Source organism: Acomys russatus, chromosome X, assembly GCF_903995435.1.
Source record: "Acomys russatus chromosome X, mAcoRus1.1, whole genome shotgun sequence".
In the NCBI taxonomy this organism is placed as follows: Eukaryota; Metazoa; Chordata; class Mammalia; order Rodentia; family Muridae; genus Acomys; species Acomys russatus.
The window spans coordinates 45,728,489-45,741,821 of NC_067169.1; the positions used below are offsets into that span (position 1 = coordinate 45,728,489).

Sequence of the window (13,333 nt, forward strand, 5' to 3'; positions counted from 1 at the left end):
AAGGGCTGGGGAAATGGCTCAGTTAGGAAAGAGATTGCTGCGCAAGTATGAGCACCCATGTAAAAGCTGGGGGCTGTGGTCCCCTTTAGTAACCACAGCACTAGGTGGGGTGGGTGCAGACAGGAGGATTTCAGTTGCTTTCTGGCAAGTAAAGCAACTGTTAAGTAGTCTAGTTCAAAGCGTCCACTCCAGATTCAGTGAGAGACCCTGTCTCAAAAAATAAAGCAGAGAGCCATAGAGGAAGACATTAGGTATCTGCCTCTGACTTCCATCTGTATGTGTATGTCAGCTGAGTGTACCTGTGCACAAATGTACATACCCTCCCACGCAGCTAGAGAGCTATTGAGGAAGATCATGCACATACACCATAGCAATGCAATAATTCTTTTATACTCAGGTTTAAAAATTTTTTTTAGACAGGGAACTGTGGAACTTGGTATGTAGCCCAGGCTGACCTCAGATTCTTCCTGCCTCAGGTTCCTTAGTGCTGGGATTACAGGTAGTTCCTAAAAGTACTGCCTAACTGTAATGAGAATTTTGGGATGTTCGTTTCTTTAAAAAGACACGGGAATATTAAGAATATGTTTTGTTTTAATCCCATGTGTGGGGGTGTGGGGCTCCTTCACAGGAGCTGTGATTTGTTTTGTGCTCTGGTAGGGGCAGGATTTTGCCAGCTGCAGATAGTGTCTGAAATTGTGTGTCATTTGCAATTCTGGGAACTTTTCAGAGGGTTTATAAATGCTAGGGCCCTGAGAGTTGTGTGGGTTACTGGTTTTTATTGGTTGCAGTTTGTTAAGTAGCCGTGCACAAAGAATAAACAAGAAAAAAAAAAAAAAAAAGATATCCTGACAACAAAGATCAAACTTGCTCTAAGGCACTCCTAATCAGCAGAAAGTTGTCTAAAGATAACATCACCTCCTTTGGGACTCCTGACTTTATTCAGGGATCTCTTTCTTTTCATCTCTATTCTTTTTTTTTCTTACTTTTATCTAGTGTTAGGGGGTTGAAAGGGTGGAAGAAAGGGGACTGTGTAGCTACTGAAGGTTCCACCCAACTGATTCAAGTGCAATGAAAATGCAATGTAGAATAGGTGAAATCACAAGAGACCTCCTTTTTTTCCTAGGGGCTGTGACTATGATCTAGAAGAAGAATTTCCCCTTTTCATCTTTGCTCAAGCCAGGTTCATTCCAGGCAGGTTAAAGAAATACTTTACTTTAGATAATATCCCAGCACCAACTGATTTCACAGGGCTCTCCTCCAGGGCTCTCCCTCTTCAGGGACTGTATGCAAAGATGTCATCACTGCCTGGAAAAATACAGAATGTAGAGAAGAAATGGCTAGAGAAGGAAAGAGGGTAATAACCCAGTTAGGAGCTTGTCACACAAGCACAAGGACCTGAGTTTGATCCCTAGAGCCTATATAAAAATGCTTGCATGGTGGCATGTGCTTGTAATCTCAGTGCTGAGGAGGTGGGGACAGGAGGATGCCCGGAGCATACTGGTTAGTCTAACCTAACTGGCAAACTCGTCTCACAGGAGTTGAATGCCATTCCTGAAGATGGCAGGCACGCGGAGTTGTCACATGCATACACAAATATATACATTAAAAAATAGAAAAGGGCCAGGCGTGGTGGCGCAAGACTTTAATCCCCAGCACTCGGGAGGCAGAGGCAGGTGGATCACTGTGAGTTTGAGGCCAGCCTGGTCTACAGAGAGAGTACAGGACAGCCAGGGCTACACAGAGAAACCCTGTCTCAGAAAACCGGGAAGAAGGCGGCGGGGGGGGGGCATGGTGGTGAGTGCCTTTAATCCCAGCACCTGAGAACAGAGGCAGCCTAAACTGTGAGTTCCAAGTCAGTTTGGAACACAAAATGAGACCCTCTGTCTCAAAAACAAAACAAAAAGACAACAAGCCCCCCCAAATACCCTAAACTACAGAAATAAACCTTTTGAATTCTAATTGACGTCATTATCTGATTTAACTTTTGGCAAGATGCTTAACTTCTTCTTAGCTGCTTTTCCTTCACTTTTAAAGAGATGTAAAGGTGTTTTAATTATGTGTATGTCAGCATATGGGGGTGTGTGTATGAGTGCAGGTTCTTACAGAGGCCAGAGGGGTTTGATTCTGTAGAGCTGGAATTACAGGGGACTATGAGCCACCTAATATGGGTGGTGGGAACAGAACTTGGGTCCTCAGGAAGTGGCTCTTAATCACCAAGCCATTCCTGCAGTCCTTTCTCACTTCTAACATGTAATAAGAAAATTGCTTTAAAAGGTTGTAGTATTGTCAGGAAGATGTGTTAACATGCTTTGTAAATTACAAAATTCTAAATGTATAATATGTAAGTCAAACGTGATTTTTTAAAAAAATCAACATTTTAATTTACACATTAAGATATGTTTAACGTTATCTGAGTAAACTTGGGTAAGTTTAGCCAGTGTGGTGGTGCACACCTTTAGTCCTGGCACTCAGGACGCAGAGGCAGGTGGATTGCTGTGAGTTTGCAGTCAGTCTGGTTTATAGAAGGAGTTCCAGGACAGCCAGGGCTACACAGAGAAACCCTGTCTTCAAAGTAAAGCAAAGCAAAGCAAAACAAAAAAAACCACATATACACACTAAAACAAACAACAAACAAACAAACAAATAAAAAAGATGGGTAAGTTCTTAATTTGTCTACTCATGGAAAAAAGACAAAAGGCAAAAAGATCGCTTCTTACTCTTTTCTTGCCTTTATCTTTGTAGCACGTGCCGAATGTGTCTTGTGGATTTTTTCTGAGAGCTGACTATCTGATTTTGGAGCACCAGTACCTGTTGTATTTGAGGACTTTTTCATTTTCCCTACAAAGAAGTAATCTGAACACACATACATTAAGTTTTAAGGTTATAATCCCCACATTATTACATTTGGTCTAGACTCATATGTCATACGCTTGCTGTTTCAATTTCAGAATCCCTTTAAAAAGAGAACATTGTGCGTTTAGTATTGTTTCCAGTTGGTATTTTTTTCCATAGTAAAATACCCTGTGGTATGTTGGAAAGACAGTGGATCTATCTGTAACCTCCTATGTGGCCTCCCTTTCTCCTATTTTTACCTCCTCTTCACCCTACAACTAAACTTTTCTTTTTGTGATACAGGGTCTTATGTAGCTGAGGCCAGCCTCAAATTCATTATGCAGCAGACATTAACCTTAAACTGATCCTCCTGTCCCAATGTCCCATGTATCGGGATTACAGATGTTCGCCACAACACCTGGCTCTTGAGGTAAACTTTTTGGAGCAATAATTCAGGGACAGTCATTCTCAGCCAAAAACTCCTTTGCTGACTGTGGAAACGGAGTGGAGGGTTTGTACACATTTTTCTGAAGAAGTTTTTGTCCAGTTTTTATTATAAACTTATGAGACTTTCAGCAAATTACTGATCCTCTTTGTGGTTCAGTGCCCCTTTGTGGATGTGAGCAGTCATGTATGAAATTATTTGATTCTACCTGCAACTTTTTTACTGTTTGAAGTATATTCCAGTTTCGATGTGGCTCGCAAATTCATTGTCATATCTTCAAAATACCTTTTAAAAGGAAACTGCAATAATTCGTGTCTTCTTTATGCATAAAATCAAAATCTAATAACTATTGTACTTTTGTAGTAATGAGCATAAGTGATATTTTTAGTTAGCTGCCTTGACTGTAAATGCTATGAAAATATCTCTGCTTTCTATTGGTGACACTCACCAGCACTGCTAATCCTGAGGCTTGTTGCCTACACTGTACCTGAAAGAAATGCTAAAGTTCAGCTAGAGTTTAGTGAAGGTGAAGTTGTCATTTCCCGCTTTTCCTAGTTCGCATACCCCTTGCATTAAGAGCTCCGGCTGTAATGTATCACTATGCTTCATACTTTTAAGATGTTACCTTACTGATGCAGAGGCGTCACAGTCTATTCAGTATTTCTCCTTGGGGATTGGAGATGGGGATGGTTTGGAACACACGGTTCTGTTGAGATGGAAAAAAGCCGCCTTAACATTTGGATTTGGTCTAGTCCTCGCTGAGCCTTAGAGTTTTCTTCTCCCTGAAACTTGCTAACGCCCCAAAGTCCCACTTTTAAAAAAACCTTAAACTTTGACCACAAGTCACCAAGTCAAAGCTCAAACACTAAGGCAAAAGCTTCTTAGTGAAATGCTTTGCCCCAGAGCGCTTTTTCTTTTTCCTTGCAGCAAAAAAAAAAAAAAAAAAAAAAAAAAAAGGACAGGTGTGCTCCTAGGAGTCTTTCGGTAAGAGGACAGTGACCTTTCACTCAACAAATCTCCAGGATGCCCACGGGGCTTTCATTGCCTGTTGAGTTAGTGCAGAAAAACAGAACCAAATGCGAAATGCACCGTCTTTATGGGACGGGCTAGAGTTCACTGAGGCTAGCGCAGAGATTTCAAAGGCGGACTACCTGGAATTGGATCCTAGCTTTAGAGTTTACGCAGCCTTGGACACTCGGCCATGAGAATCACGCCCACCGACTTGGGTAGAAGAAATAAAATTATGCGTTTAAACCAGCGTTAATGCTGTTTCTCTTGCGAATAGCTAAATACTACCATTTTACTTCTACAAGTATTAAATGGGACAAATATTTGATTCTCAGACTTACAAGTTAGTACCTTAAAAAGAAAAAAAGGTCACTTTTTCGCGATTAAATAACGTGGTACATTTAGTTTAAACGTAAAACTTAACGAACGTTCAGCACACGTAAATTCTTTAAGGAAAAAACCTTTTATGAAGTAAGTCGAAGTCCCACGGACGATCCGCCGCTACTCACTACGAGGCTGGTGCAACCTTCCCAGGTCTGTCGGGCGCCACCGCCCGGCCGCCTCAGCTCACAGGATTCCGGTCCAGCGCAGCCAGGCGCCCAGCGGTGGAGGCGAGAGCTCCTTCTCAGCGCGGCAAGGCGCCAAAGAACCGCCCTCCTCCTTACGGCGTGCCGCCCACGCAGAGCAGCTGCCTTTTGCCGCCTAGCAACAACTCGGCGAGGAGGCAGGACCAATTGGAAGGCGGGGTTTGGGTTCCTCAGGTTCCCGCGCGTCCGCGCTTCTCTGTTGCTACGCGACGCAACGCGCCACCTAGTGGTGGTCAGCTTGAACTTTTGGCAAGTTGAGTTGGCAGCTGCAGTATCTCGTGCACCGCAGTCCGCTCTGCTCGCGATCAAGGGAATCATGATCTAACTGGGCTTCCGTAGGTCCCTTTCTGTAGTGGGCAGGGCCAAGGGAGGGGTGACCCTACCGGAGCCGCGGCTGCCAGCGACATGTTCAAGGTGAGAACGAGGAGCCGGGTCATAGCTGTCATCATGTCCTCTCGGACGCCAGGAGTCCTTCTCTCGCTTCCTTGGTGTCTCTTTGGGGACCAGACGCGGTTCATCCCGAGGCTTTGACCACCTCTGGGCTAACTAAATCCTGGCTCGGCGGTTCATTCACCGCCTGGTACAGGCACCTGTGAGGCTGAGGCTTGAAACCCTAGATGGGTGGGATCGGTCCTTTGAGTTCTCTCGCGAATGAAACACTTTGAAATGTTAAAACACCTCCATATTGCCCACTCCCTCGGCTAATGCTCTTTTGAGGTCTTGGGTAGGATGAGGCTAGGTCCGGCTTTTCTGCGTTCAAGGCTTTGGTTGCCTGGCAGGATCAGGTTTCAGAACCTGGCCTGTGGGTGGGGGAGGGTCAGCTTTGGAGGATGTCAGGGAGGCTAGTTTGGGAACATCTTACCTGTCCAGGGGGCTAGAGCTTTACTACCTACTGAAAATCAGTATGGGGAAGTCGACTCTTCTCCCCTTCCTTACAGTTTTTTGAACTATCCTCCGTAAGATGGACGTTTACAATGAAGACTTTAAAAAAAAGTCTGTATTTTACCATAGGATTATTCTTTCCTAAAAGTCAATTATATTTTGTCATTAAAAAAGTCACAGGCTGTGTACGCTTTTAATCCCAGAACTCAAGAGGCAGAGGCAGGTGGATCTCGGAGTTCGAGGACAGCTTGGTTTACATAGCGATTTCCAGGACAACAGGGCTATACGAAGATTCTGTCTTAAATAATCACAGGAAGCCAGAAATCTACAAAACCAAGTCTCTATGAACACAATATTCACAGAATAGTGCTAATGAAATATCAGTATTGTGCTACCCTCGTAAAAGTTTCCTGCATCTGTAGTGTTTGTGGCCTGGAAAAGGAGATGATAGTTTCTGCCGTCCAGTGCTGTGGTAGTGCCATTTTCTAGCTATATGATGGGCATGTCACTTAAGCCCACTTAACTGCCTGGTTTTTTTTTTTCCTGATGGTGAAATTAGGGTAGTAAAACCTAATTGTTAACTATTGAAAATTATGTCACTAAACCCAGAGGAAGGATGGACAATGAATTCCTTGATTTGTTGGCTCATCAGGCTCATCAAACACCTGGCTCTTCTGGGTTTGCTATGGTATTGTTGGTTTTTCCTATGGTTTCAAGATGCCCGGCAGTAACAATACTTTCTCATTCAGTAGGGGAAGAGGAATGCATAAAACTCCCACACTTGGATTATATTTTTCTCTTCAGGTCTGATTGGACCAACCTGGGTCTGTTGTCTCTGTTCCTAGCCCAGTAGCAGTTATCAGGGGAATGTTGGTCTCTGGTTAGCTTAGGCTAAACAAAACCACTTTGATGAAACATATGGAAAAAGAATGGTTTCATGAACACACTAGGGTTCTTTAGGAAGGAGGAAGTGTAATGGAAATTCGATCTGCAACCAACGATGCTCATGTTGGGTGCATTCAGATAAGTTTGTGCAAGTGTTCATTGACTTGGGCACTTTGAAAATCTTTCATGATCCTTATAATGTAAGTTTATTTCTGGAAATGAAAGATTAGCAAAGATTCATGACACAGATAAGTTGTTTATTTTATTTTATATTTTTATAGGAGGGAGAAAAAGGGAAGGAAAAAGATGTGATATTATAGAACAGTGGTTCTCAACTGACGGGTACCACTTCTTTGGGTGGTAAGTTTTGGAAATTCCAGGGGTTATTCTTTGTGTCTTTAGTTGTGTTGAGCATTTGTTTTATTTTTTATTTTATGTGTATTTTCCCTATATGTATGTCTGTATACTACATACTTGCCTGCTGTACACAGAGGCCAGAAGAGGACTATGATCCCCTGGAACTGGAGTTACAAATGGTTGTCAGATAACATGTGGGGGCTGGTAATGGAACCTGCATCCACTCTGTCAGCACTGGGCCCCTATCTGGTGTAGACCCATGCAGGTCCTGTGCATGATGCCCCAGTCTCTGTGAGTTTATTAATGTGTCTGCCATGCTTTATTTAGAAGGGCTTGTTTCCTTATTGTCTACAATCCCCTTTGGCTCTTATAACCTTTCCTCCTCCTTTTCTACAGAGTTCTCTGAGCCCGAAGGGGACAGATTTGATGGAGATAGCCTATTTAGGACTGAGTGTTCCAAGGTCTGTCACTTTCTGTGTATTGTCCAGGTGTGGATCACTGTATTTGTTCCCATCTGCTGCAGGAGGAAGCTTCTCTGATGCTGGTTGAACGAAAGACTGATATATGAATATAGCAGAATATCATTAGGAGTCATTTTATAGCTACATTCTTTAGCAGAGCAGTAGTATTTGGTTTTCCCCTAGGTCCATGGGTCTTAAGTCTCAGGTTCTTGGGCACCCAGGCAGTGTCAGGCAAGGGTTCCATCCGATAGTGTGGGCCTTAGTTCTAATTAAATAGTTGTTGGTTACTCCCACAACTTTTGTGCCACTATTGCACCAGCATATCCTGCAGGCAGGTCACCATTGTAGATCACAGGGCTTGTGTCTGGGTTGGTGTTTGCCTTTCTTCTCTTGTAGTATACAGAGTGCCTTCTAGTATTATGTTATATAGAAAAGTAAGCATATATATTATATATAAATAAAATCATGTGTGTCAGTGAATGAAGAATTTTATTTCAGGATAGTAAGAGTGATAGCAGGTATTAGCAGTTGAGAACCATAGCTCATCAAACTTTAATGTACATGTGACTTTTGTTCAAAACTAGTTTGGGATGGGACCTCAGCTTCTCCTTTTTTTTTCTTTTGAGCATCTCAGTGTCATTGATGCTGCTGGTCATCACACTTTGAACAGTTAAGGTTTTATTTAGTAAGATCTTTAGTGCATGTATCCTGTGTTTTATGAATGGGTAGGATTTGGAAGAGGCATCAACCAAGAGTAAAAAGGCTTTTCAAGGGCTATGCTGATACTTTCATTACCACAAGTCATTGCTTAGAGGGGACAGAACAAATGACAGGACTAGTCTGGTTTTGGGAATTGGCGCCTTCAGGAGACTAGGACTGGAAGGTACAAGAATTGAGAGTATAGGTGTTGGTAGGGAAGTACAGTGTGTGGAGCTTGTTCAGGGCATTTAATGTTTAAACTGTAACCATGATTTCTTTTTAAATTTATATTTTATTTGTTTATTTTTATTTTTAGCTGGAGCTACAGACAGTTGTGAGCTGCCATGTGGGTGCTGAGAACTGGAAGAACAGCCAGTGCTCTTAACCTCTAAGCCATCTCTTCAGCCCCTAAATTTGTCTTTTTTATTTATGTGTGTTTATGTATGTGCCCAAGGGGGTCAGAGAAGTGTTGGCTCCCCTAAGCTAGAGGAGTTGCAGCTATTTGTGAGCTGCCAGATGTGAGTGCTGGGAATCAAACTGGGATCCTCTGTAAGAATAATATGAACCCTTAACCACTGAGCCACTTCTCTAGCCCTGTGGCCATTGTTTTGATTTGGCTTCTTATGCTCAGGGCACTAGGTAGCATTAGTGGATTTAAAACACAAATCACATTTGAAAAGTGTGCCAGAATTTGGATTCTGTTGTTGGAAGCAGTTTTGTTTTGTGCTGTATCAGGAAGTTTGAATATTGAATACATCTAGTGCCCATGTGCATTACTAGATTTCATTCATTTCACAGATTTCATCACTGTCTGGCTATGGCCTGGGCATAGTTAATGTTCTATGTAGTATAAGTGAAATGACTCAGTTCGTATCTGGAAGAGAATCCCCCAATCTAGCTATGCATTATGGTTATTTAAGATATAACTGGAGGGCACTTCATTCAGTTTTAGTTTAAAAACAATTTAATTTTTTCACTTATATGAATTGGAAAGTGAATGCCGTGTATGTGTGCTGGTATCCTGGGAGGCCAGAGGAGGGCTCTGGATCCCTTAGAGCGGGAGCTGGAGGTGGTTGTGAGCTGCTTGACGTAGGTGCTAGGAATCAGGAACTGAGCTTGGGTCCTGGAGAAGGGCAGCAAGCACCATTTACTGCTAACTCATCTCCCCAGCCTCCATGATTTATCTGTTAGGCGGAATCCGGTGATCTCTAGGTTTCCAATACTTCTATGTAACTATAAAACTTTGATTTAAATCTTACATGTGGTTATTGGCACAGATGTAGTGAGTATATTATAACGGGATGGGTCTCACCCTAGACTACATGCTTTAGTCATATGGGAAGCTTATGGAAGTTTCCATGACCAGTGTGGACTCAACACCAATGGCATCAGAACCTCGAAAGGAGGAATCTTGGCATCCAGTTTGTGAACAGTCACACAACTCTGAGAACAAACATAGAACACATAGAACTCCAGCAGAGGGCATCAGACTTCATAAAGAACACGTTTGCTCTGACCTTGGATGTTAACCAGGCAAGGTTGAAAGGGTTTTCTTAACAGTGAAGAAAATTCTCACACAAAGGCAGTGTAGGAGCCGGCATGGTGGGGCACACCTCTTATCTCAGCACTGAGGAGGCAGGCAGAACTCTGTGAGTTAGAGGCCATCTTGGTCTGCATGGTGAGTTCCAGGATAGCCAGAGCTAGGTAGAGAGACCCTATCTCAAAAAAATGTCAGTGGAGGAGAATTGAGTTCAATGTTAAGATCTTGAACAACTCCCTGTTACCTCAAGAGAGACTAACATTCTTCTTATCTGCAGTAATAAAAATAAATCTTAGAAAAGATATATTTTAGAAATTTTGGTAAGGTTTTCCCCTAGTTTATGTTAGTTTTGTTAGGAAACTTCAGTAGTGCCAGTTTCTTTTTAAAGATTCATTTATTTAATGTGAGTGCTCTGCCTGCATGTACACCTGCATGCCAGAAGAGGGCACCAGATCCCAGTATAGATGTGAGCCACCATGTGGTTGCTGGGAATTGAACTCAGGACCTCTGGTAGAGCAGGCAGTGCTCTTAACCTCTGAGCCATCTCTCCAGCCCCCAAGTAGTACCAGTTTCTTTTCTTTTTTTTTTTTAAAAGATTTATTTATTATGTGTACAGTGCTCTGCCTGCATTACATCTACAGGCCAGAAGAGGGCATCAGATGGTTGTGAGCCACTTTGTGGTTGCTGGGAATTGAACTTAGGACCTCCACAGGACCATTCAGTGCTCTTAACCTGTCAGCCATCTCTCCAGCCCCTAGTACCAGTTTCTTAATGTGGCTTTTGAAGCTTGTGTTCCCTGTACACTAAGACTTGGAGAAGCAAGAGTTTAGAACAAAGGTCAAAGAGTTTTCAATTTACTAAAAGCCTCTAACTAAACATTAAATTGTATTTTAATGGTACCACTGTGCATTATAGTGTACTTGTATATTGAGTGAATTTTCTTTAAAACTCACTTGAAGCGGTTACCTGCCTTCAGAACAATATTTTTAAAGTAAAAATCATGTCTAAGATTCAATTAGTTGAAGACAATCTGGATTTATGGTGAAAATCTTTCTTAAAAAAGGAATAAAGAAGCTGAGCAAGGTGGCACACACCTTTAATCCCAGCACTCGGGACGCTGAGGCTGGTGGATCTCTGTGAGTTTGAGACCAGCCTGGTCTACAAAGTGAGTCCAGGACAGCCAAGGCTACACAGAGAAACCCTGTCTTGAAAAAAAAATCCTCAAATGGGAACTAGTATGAGCTCTGAACAAAACAGTGCATTGTTCCTGAACCTTTTGGCTAAGGTCAAGTGTAAAATATACTACATTGCTTCAAGGATTCTCAACTTTTTACCTCAATAAAGATTAAACAAGGGGCTGGAGAGATGGCTCACCAGTTAAGAGCACTGGCTGTTCTTCCAGAGGACCGCGGTTCAATTCCCAGCACCCACATTGCAGCTCACAACTGTCTGTAACTCCAAGATCAGATACCCTCACCAATGCACATAAAATAAAAATAAATTATTAAAAATAAAAACATCAATGGATTTGAACTACAGTCTGCTTCCCCTACTTAAAAAAACAAATGTCATTGTACAATAGGCTTTTGTTATTTTTTTTTTTAAGGATTTATTTATTTTATGTGTTAGACTGTTTGCCTGGATGGATGGTTGGATGTATACCATGTGTGTGCTTGGTACTCATGGAAACCTGAAGAGGGCATCCAGTGCCCTGGAACTGGAGCTATATACAATTATGAGGTGCCATGTGGGTGCTGGGAATCAAACCCAGCTCCTAGAAGAGCAACTAGTACTCTTAACCACTGAACCATCTCTCCAGGCCTGTTTCTTGTTCTTATTTTAAATACACAGAAAATGAATTTCTTACAGGCTTAAAAGATGATTCAAAGGCATTTAGAAATGGAAGCTGTGCTTACATATGATAAGTAAAATTTATTTTTTTAATATGCTATGCAAATGGTGGCAATAAATTCTGCTTATATATGATTTATCAATGTTACTTTCAACCCTTACCCCGAACAAGCTTCTGTTGTGTTGGATGCATGGCCCTCATAGAACGAAAAGCTGGGTAGGGCTAGAGGGATAGCTCAGTGGTGGGGCATTTGACTGTATACAGAGCTGGGGAGGCGCTGTAATGTGGAGACACTCACCAAGTGCCTGCTTAGGGTAAGGTAGTCTATTTTGATGTTTCTAGAGTTGTGAATAAATTTGAAATGTTTCTCTTTATTTTTAATTCAGTTTATAAGAAATTATTAGTAATATGTTCTATTTTTTAAAGATTTATTTATTCATTAAGTATACAGTGTTTTGCCTGAATGTATGTCTGCGTGCTAGAAGAGGGCACCAGATCTCATGATAGATGGTTGCTGGAAATTGAACTCTCTCCGGGAGGCTGGCCTGAGAATCTGGTCACAGAGTTTCCTTCAGCCTTCTGGAGGCTAGCTGAAGAAGGCTCTGCTCTGAGAACCAGTCCGGAAGAAGGCCTTCTGGGCAGGGAGGGAAGCAGGGCTGCAGCACTCAGCCTGGCTTGAGACAATGGGAATCCGTGTCACTTCCAGAGGGGGAAAGCGAGCCTTTGGCTTCTGAAAGGCCAGACCACACTTGATTAAAATAAAGACAGTCAAGAGTCAAAGAACTAGATTTTAATTCACTAAGCTTAATGATAAAAGAAAGACAAAGACAGGAAGCTACAGAGGGAGAAATGGGGAGTGTTTTTGCCAAACCTTCTAGCCTCTGGGTTTTTAAACCAAGGGTACCTGACTAGCAGGAGACACTCCCAGGACACTTCCCAGGGATTGTCTCCAGGGCACCTTTGATATGTTTTTCTTCAAAGAGCCAGCTTTTAACACCTTTTGTGTGGATAAGGGTCTGCAAGGAACTATCTTTTTAATTCATTTGGGTCTGGTGGGTTATCGACAGGGGTGTCTGCTTAACTATGTCCCAGCAGGAAGCTTACCAGGAGGGAGCATCTCCTCTACCTGCAGACAAAGGCCCACAGAACTCAGGACCTTTGGAAGAGCAGGCAGTGCTCTTAACCTCTGAGCCATCTCTCCAGCCCCCTAGTAATATGTTCTTATGAACACCAATGTAGTGCTGTTTGGACCAAACTATTGTTGTCATCAGTTAGTTTTACCTTAAAAAACTGTACATACTTTATCTTTCAGTTTTATGTTAGTTATTTAGAACAAGCATAACTATTGACTTTGATTTTAAACTATTTTATTTGGGGTATTGAAGCCGCCACCAATCCCTAACCCTGGGTAAGAGAAAGAAGAATAATGGGGAGAGGGGGGCACAGACCCCTTTACTTCTCCCAGCCATTGAGGATCAATGGATTCTGTTGGGGCAATACTAATAATCTCCATCAACAGCAAACACAGCAAGCGGTCTCCTCCCAGCCGCTGCATTCAAACATTTCTCTCCCTCTATCTCCAAGCTGCCACACCATCTGTCTCTGGTCTCTCCTTACTGCGTGTTCTCCTCCCCTCCCTCCCTCTTCCTCTCTCCCTCTGTCTCTCTCCCTCTCCCTCTCTCCCTCTCCCTTTCTCTCTCCCTCTCTCCCAACCTCTCTCTCCCTCTTCCTCTCTCCCTCTCTCTCCTTCTCCCCTTTCTCTCTCTACCTCTCCCCCTCTCTCTC

The 13,333-nt window shown here is 42.7% G+C and overlaps 3 protein-coding genes across 5 annotated transcripts in view; 2 read left to right on the plus strand and 1 right to left on the minus strand.

The window, feature by feature from the left end:
- Positions 1-2,833, minus strand: part of CXHXorf58 (chromosome X CXorf58 homolog) — a 29,079-nt gene extending 26,246 nt beyond the window's left edge. Inside the window, exon 1 of the mRNA XM_051142442.1 lies at positions 2,719-2,833. Within this exon, the coding sequence (XP_050998399.1) occupies positions 2,719-2,833 (115 nt within the window). The remainder of the gene's footprint in view (positions 1-2,718) is intronic.
- Klhl15 (kelch like family member 15) overlaps positions 1-13,333 on the plus strand; it is a 932,444-nt gene that overhangs the window by 113,929 nt on the left and 805,182 nt on the right. The gene's annotated exons all lie outside the window — the stretch shown is intronic.
- Apoo (apolipoprotein O) overlaps positions 5,137-13,333 on the plus strand; it is a 50,278-nt gene continuing 42,081 nt past the window's right edge. Inside the window, exons 1-2 of one of the 2 annotated variants that reach the window (XM_051142445.1) lie at positions 5,271-5,286; positions 6,921-6,999. Coding sequence is in view for 1 of the 2 variants with exons in the window: in XM_051142444.1 (XP_050998401.1) it covers positions 5,278-5,286 (9 nt within the window). In the remaining variant the exon portion in view is untranslated. Of the gene's footprint in view, positions 5,287-6,920; positions 7,000-13,333 lie in introns of both variants that reach the window. The other variant, XM_051142444.1, reaches the window with a different exon arrangement.